Raw genomic sequence first — 7,139 nt, 5'->3', positions numbered from 1 at the left:
TGGGGTGCAGCATGCACATCAGGTCCAGCTTTCTAAGAGGGCAGCCTTCCTGATCTTCCTCACCATGGAGCAGACAGGATCCTGGGCACAGAGCTCTCCTCCCTTCCTTAGGGGCCATGTCTATGGTTAGCAATTGTGTTTTAAAAGATACCCTCCCGAATATGGATTTTAATTTCAATCTCAACTATAGCCAGCAAGAAAATCAAGACTAGGTTGAAATAGTAAATTAAATTGCCTGGAACCTCCATCCTGTGGTTATGTGAGTCTCTGTGTGTGTACGTGTATCATGTGTTATGTCACACACAAAAAACAGGATTTCCACCTCTGTCCCCACATCACTGTGACTTCCTGGGTTTGGAGGAAACTCTATTCTGGCCAGTCTCCCTGCCTATGTGGGTGACACAGAACCTAGACGCCTGGCTCAGGCTTGGGGACTGCTCTTACAACAACACATGTCTGCCACCAATTTGCAGTTCAGCGCGGTATTGAATGGCACCTACTCTTTGCATAACTAGTGGTGGTAAAAAATCTGAAATCCTAAAAACTGCTCTGAAAGCAATTCTGTAGGCTCTACAAGGAGGAAAATCTGAAAATGGACCCTGCCAACACCCCTAGTACTAAGGAAAGGGCCTAAAATGCCCAGTGCTAAGGGAGGGGTATGACCTGGGGTAGGTGGGCGAGAGAACAAATGAACAGCCCGGGACATCTGTGACTTTCATGGGTGCATACTCAAGTCAAGACAAACATTAAGGCTTTCTCGTCAAAATTGGTAGAAAAGAAGAGGAGAACATTTACTAACATGAAGGCCACAGTGGAAGCTGCAGCCCCTCCTACCCCAGCACACAGTCCTCACCCCTCCCTCTGCTGCCAGCTCCCAGCTTCCTTAGCTGCCAGCTCCCTCATGGGGATGTTTTCCTGAGGAATCCCAGGAAAATCTGCCCTGCTGACCGCCTGTCCCATCCTAGACACCAGGCACACCCCTCCTGCAGCTGCCGTCATCGTGCTGGTTCACTTCCTGTGTGTTTTGCCAGCTCTCTTCTTCTGAGGTGATTTATAAAACATTTCCACCTATAGATTGTACTGCTGGAAAGCCTTCAGCCAAGGGGTGGGGGGTGAGGGGGGGGAGTCGGCGTCCAGGAAAATGCTGGCTATCCACTAAAATGTGATTTTAGAACAATGACTCTGAGGTTCAGATGTATCTGGATGTCCTGTGTTTTTACTAGCTAAACCTGGTAGCTGTAAGAGGGAAAATGCAAAAAGCAAGAAACTCACCTGACATTAGAATCCCTGGGCTGTGGGTCAGCTGTTTTGGCCTGAGAGCACCAAGGTGTCCAAGTGCATCACAGGCCCTGTGCAGATGGCCAACCAGGGCCAGGACAGAGGGCTGGAGTAGAGCCAACCCCATGGCCCCCACTGCTGCTGGTGATGGCAGGTGAAAGGTAAAGAGAGAAAAGGAAAAGCCTTCGGAAAAAGTCCCTCCCAAGATGATAGTCCAACCCCCCCCTCCCCCACATCCTGTTGAGCCTATGGAAAAAGTCCATCCCAAGATGAGTCTCAATCCCCCATCCTGTTGAGAATTTGGAGGCAAAGCATCCAAATGCCTGGCCACACCATTACCCTCCCTGGTCCACGGTGGCCAGCAGGAGACCTCAGAGCTGAGGCTACAGCCAGCCAGATGGATGGGTGACCCTTGTACCTTGCAGCACAGTTGAGGAGGGCTGTGGGGAGTTGGCAAGCACCCCATATGGGGTACCTTGGGGGCTTAGACACAGAGCCACTGGATGACAATCCCTCTGCCTCTGGATTTGCATATGGGATTATACTCCCCAGACCAGGAGGAGTGAGGCTGTGCCCAGGCTGGAGCGAGGCCTGCCATGTGGAGTTGCTGTGCCCCTGACATGGATCATTGACACCTGGCAAGTCCATTCTGGATCCGGTTACACTTTTCTGCATCTGATGGGGGAAATTCATGCTGTTGTGCTGATCCTAAATTGAAGGTATTACAGGTGACTCCTTGGAGAATGACAGAGATGCCAGCAGCCCTGCACTGCAGTGGCCCCAAGGGCTATAGGAGTCAATGTGTTAGCCAATCTCGATTTTGAAAACACCCTGAATACACGTGGGCATGTTTGCATAAGTGTGTGTTGCTGCTTGCTACATTAATCTGAGTATTCCCTGTCTGTTGGAGAGTTTGGAGAGCAATGAATATTACATTCTTAAAATTTTGAATTTTGAGTCATAAGTAGCAAGAGTTCAAAGGTAAAATGATTTATCCAAACATCCAGATCCGCTTAGCTCCTGGGTTCAAAAGGTGAGAACTGGTGAGTGAGCATTTGGACAGCATGGGTGCATTGCTTTCCTGGGGCTGCCATAATGGATTACCACAAATCAGGTGGCTTAGAACAACAGAAATTATTCTAAGTTCTGGAGGCCAAAAGTCTAAAGTCAGGGTGTTAGTAGCGTTACACTCCCTCTGAAGGTGCCAGGGGAGGATCCTTCCTTGCCCCTCCTAGCTTCTGGCATGTTTTGACTTGTAGATGTGTCACTCCAGTCTCTGCCTCCATCTTCATATGACATTCTCCCCTATGTCATTGTATCCAAATTTCCCTCTTATTAGGATGTCAGGGTCACATTAGGGCCAACCCTAATCCACTATGACTTTGCCTTAACTAATTATATGTGCAAAGACCCTATTTCCAAATAAGTTCTGGTTCATAGGTATTAGGGGTTAGACTTGAACATATCTTTTTGGAGGGACAAAGTTCAACAAAGGGTCCTCAGGCAGGAAATCTGTGACTCACTCAGGGAGTAAGATGGTATACTGAGGCACTGGTGGCCTCACAGAGTGAGCGACAGGGTAGGATACATGGAGAATTCTGTGCACATCACTGTCCTTGTGCAAGGCTGTGAACTTGCCTGCAGCTATCTTTCTGGTTCTTATCCCTTATTCCTTATCTGAATAGCCCAAGAAAAGAAACCAGATTGTTGGAGACCCAACAGACAGATGGGCATTGTGATGGTTGAGGCTTTATAGGAAGTCACATGGCATGGGAGGACGTTTCCAGTGACACATCAGTCACCTATATGGAAACATCCTCCCCAAACATACTTTTCAACAGAAAACAATTGAGAGAAGAAGGAAGCCTTAGGCTACATCTTGAATGCCAGGCAGATGTGTCCATATGTGGATTAGTACACATCTTGGGACTCCACACACGTGTGTTTAAATTCCAGCAAGATCCGAACCTCTATTTCCTTACCTATCTGTCCTTCATATTCCACTTGAATTTAAAATTTGAATGAGCACATGGTCTGTCGCAGGTCCTTCTCATGCCAACATCATTGGAGGGCCCATGGGGATTCTAGGGTTAGGCCTGAGCTGGGTGGAGTGAAGTGACTTCACATGTGGAGGGGTCAGTGAGGGGCTCAGCAAGAAAGATTGCCACAGCCTAGGTGTCCAGGTAGCAGGAGGCAGAGTTGGCCAGCTGGTGGGCTGTTCAGACCCAGGTTGAATCCTCAGGTTTCCCCACAATGGGCAGCTTCCTTGCCATTAGTCTGGGCTATCTCTCTTGCCCTAGCCTTGGGGCTCATCTGATAAGATGCTCATATCCCCACACCTGTGCTCAAGAAAACCAAGGCTCAGAGACTCAGTTCTGTGCCCTGGGAAGTTTCTATGATCCTCTTTCTGAATCAGACTGTTGTCCTATGAGCTAATGACTTCCCTCTATGTGATGGGGGTAGGTTACCAACCCTCAAACTCAGGCTATCCCCAAGTGGCTGAGTAGGTGTGATGTCTTTGCAGCCTCCAAGGGATGAGAGCCTGAATGGCCTCCTGCAGGGATACAGGATCTATTACCGGGAGCTGGAATATGAGGCAGGGTCCGGCCCTGAGGCCAAGATGCTCAAGAGCCCTTCAGCTTTACGAGCGGAGCTCACAGGTGAGGCACTGTCCCCTTGTTCTGGTGAGCGTACTGCCCCTCAGTCACAGAGAGGTTCCCTAGGCATCTGCTCAATGCAAGTTCTGATGGAAATGCCGAGCAGGAGGCAGTGAGAGGTATTCCTCAGGAAACAAGAACAAGCAGTTCACCTGCCAGGAGCATGTAGGGTGCAGGGGTGAGGTGGGCAGTGTCACTGGGAGACGATGGGGCTTTTCTGCCAGAGATTGTGTTAAGGGAAAACCGTATCAGGCCCTCAGGGACAATGTACTGCTACCCCAAATGGAGAGTAGTTTGGAGCCTGTTGCAGGACTCAAGGAGTCCACGGGCTCCCCAGCCATCAAGGCACACAGCCTCTGTGTGGAGCCTAGTATCATTCCTGGGCTGACCATGCCCACCCTATGCTTCTGTGATCCCTGACACAGTTCTGAAAATAATCCTGCCGCCTTCAAGGCAGTTTCTGGAACTGTGGGTGATGGGAGGGCTGCCCCCTCTTATTCCCTCCTCCTGGAAGAGGTTAGACAGGCTTTTCTTCCTGGCATCCACCACATCACAGAAAGTACTCTTTGGCCTTGACCTCCTCATACTGGGGACAGAGTGAGGGAGCAGCTCCAGGAATGTGCCAAGTGGATGCTGGATGGCATGTCCTGCCTTCTGCCAACTCCACCATTCCAGGAGGCTGCCTAGCTTCTTCACCAAGCCTCCACACCCGGACCCCACCATGAAGGCCAAGTGTGCAGATGGCAGCTGGTGAGCTAGCTCACACATCTCGACCCTGGCCAATCCCAGGAGCAGTGTTGGTAAACATTGAAGAAAGAAAACTACTCAGCTGTTGTGCACACTCTGGGCATGGCCTGAAGGTGTCCCTTGCTGGTGACCAGACAATAATCAGCATTTTCCCAGGCTTTGTCACAAAATCAAAGCACAACAAAATAGGAGGACCCTCCCACCCCGGTACAGCTGGGCTCATACACCTGGTCATGCATGCCTTCCTCTGGAGCAAATTGGCAGCTGTTCCAGCCACAGGGAACCCTGCAGAAACTGACATCGTGTCCCTCCTTGTGCCACTTGACACTATGTTGTAATACTAATATGTTCTGCTGAATCAGAGGGTCGGGCACACCCCCACCTGTCTTGGGCTGGGCTGTTTTGCAGAAAAGTAACCCCCAAGGAGCCATGGGGAATGTGGGGAGCAACCTGGTTTTTATTGCATGGGGACCTGACACCTTAAGGAAACTGTGGCCTTCCTGGTCCTTAAATGCAGCTTTTTGACTGAAGCAGAATTTTATGTAACAAATCCTTTTGTTAAAGGGGTGCAACAGAGAAAAATGAAGCTTTTCTTGCCTTCTTTGGTGCTTAAAAAAGAACAATCTTGAACTAGGAAAGCTGTAGTTCCTGCACCCCTGCGCAATGGTGGGGAGGGGGCTGGGGGTGCTGCAGGGGAGCCAGAACAGCATGCAAGGGAGGTTGCACCTCTCCCTGCTCCCGCCGTGACCATTTGCATTAACCGCTTCCCGCAATGACTGCCTCTCTGCTTTGCTGACCCCATAGCCCAGAGCAGCTTCAAGATGGTGAACAGCAGCTCCACCCTGACAACATACGAGCTAACACGTAAGTGGACGCTGCCTGCGGGGGGGCCTTGAGCTGGGGGCACGTTGTGGCCAGCACCTCTTGGCCTCTCAGTGGACCAAGTGAAAACCAGCTTAGATTAATGGCTCTAACTTCTGGAATTCTCCTTGTCAAATGCTGCTTCTCAACATCCAAAACCACCAGGGAGATAGGAAAAGAAACTTCTAGAAAGAGGCTGGGGCGATTTACTGACAACTGTCTTTAAGTTGAAGACAAAAAGGAAATTTGGATTAAATTAGATCTCCTCTCTGGCTCCCCTCTATACATTTTTTAACTTTTTTATTATGGTAAAATACACATAAGTAAAAAACTTACCCTGTCAACCATTTTGAAGTCTGCAGTTGAGTGGCTTTAAGCATATTCACATTGTTGTCAGCCATCACCACCATCCTTCTCTAGAACTTTCTCATCTTCCCAAATTGAAATTGCCCTATTAGGTAACAGCTCCCTGTCCCCCTCCCAGACCCCCTGGCAACCCCCTTTCAACTTTTTGTCCAGATGAATCTGACTGCTCTAGGGACCTCATATGAGTAGAATTGTACAATGTTTGTCCTTTTGTGTCTGGCTTATTTCCCTGAGCATAACACCCTCAAGGTTTATTCACATCAGAGCAGATGTCTGAATTTTCTTCCTTTTTAAAGCTGTGTACTGTCCCTTTGTCTGGGTAGACCACATTTTGTTTATGTAGTCACCCTTCTTTCCACTTTACTAAACCATGTTGCTTCCCCTGGGATTCCTGGTTAGGGGTGGGGCTAACAGGGACTTATAATTTGATTGGCTTGGCTGGCTTAGAAAGTGGAGGGGGGCTAGGCCCCCCCTACGCCCTGCCATGGGAGGGCCTCCTTCAAGCTGTCCATGCTGTCCTGTTCTTGCTTCCCACTACCCTCAAGGGTTCCCAAGCTCAGAATTCTCAATTATTGGACGCTGAAAAGCCAGAGAGGGGTGGCCTAAGCCCACAGGGCTGCACCATGTCCATTCTTTTCTGGCCCTGTCCACTCTTTCCCTAGTCTCAGTTGGTCTCTGAGTTGAGACTAACATGCCAGAAAACAACCCCCTTCTAGGGGCTGTTTGTAAGGTGCCAGCAGTGCTACCGATTAGGGTGCTGGGTCCTGACTCAGCTGCATGGGCAGAAACTGGAAACATTTCCTTGGACCTGGTGATGGGAGGACCCTGATTCCCTGAAGCTCTACTGAGCTAGTAGCTCACAGGAGGCCTAGTCTGAAGGCCTGATATGTTGATATGTGTCACCATCCACAGCAGCACACAGGTTCTCAAATGCACACACAGAGCCTCACAAAAGCTAAGTACCTGCAAAGCAATATTCAACAGTGGGAGAACCTTCCAGAATGTTTTGGCTTAAAGGTCAGTTACTCTGGCTTTGTCACTTTGTGCAGAGCCCACACTTGCCACCTGCTCTGTACAGCTGCCCACACCCTTTCTCCCAGGACATGGTCATTAAAAACTCAAAGGCTGGCTCAGCGCCTGTGGCTCAAGTGGCTAAGGCGCCAGCCACATACACCCAAGTTGGTGGGTTCTAATCCAGCCCGGGCCCACCAAACAATAATGACGGCTACA

At 49.7% G+C, this 7,139-nt stretch overlaps 1 protein-coding gene across 1 annotated transcript in view; it reads left to right on the top strand.

Annotated features, from left to right (window-relative positions):
* Positions 1-7,139, top strand: part of SDK1 (sidekick cell adhesion molecule 1) — a 1,049,055-nt gene that overhangs the window by 969,114 nt on the left and 72,802 nt on the right. Inside the window, exons 33-34 of the mRNA XM_003795444.1 lie at positions 3,803-3,938; positions 5,487-5,546. Of these exons, the coding sequence (XP_003795492.1) occupies positions 3,803-3,938; positions 5,487-5,546 (196 nt within the window). The remainder of the gene's footprint in view (positions 1-3,802; positions 3,939-5,486; positions 5,547-7,139) is intronic.

Source organism: Otolemur garnettii, unplaced genomic scaffold (genome assembly GCF_000181295.1).
Source record: "Otolemur garnettii isolate 467f Iridium unplaced genomic scaffold, OtoGar3 scaffold00092, whole genome shotgun sequence".
Lineage (NCBI taxonomy): Eukaryota > Metazoa > Chordata > Mammalia > Primates > Galagidae > Otolemur > Otolemur garnettii.
Note: the sequence above shows the minus strand (reverse complement) of the source record. Positions and strands in the feature narration are given on the sequence as shown.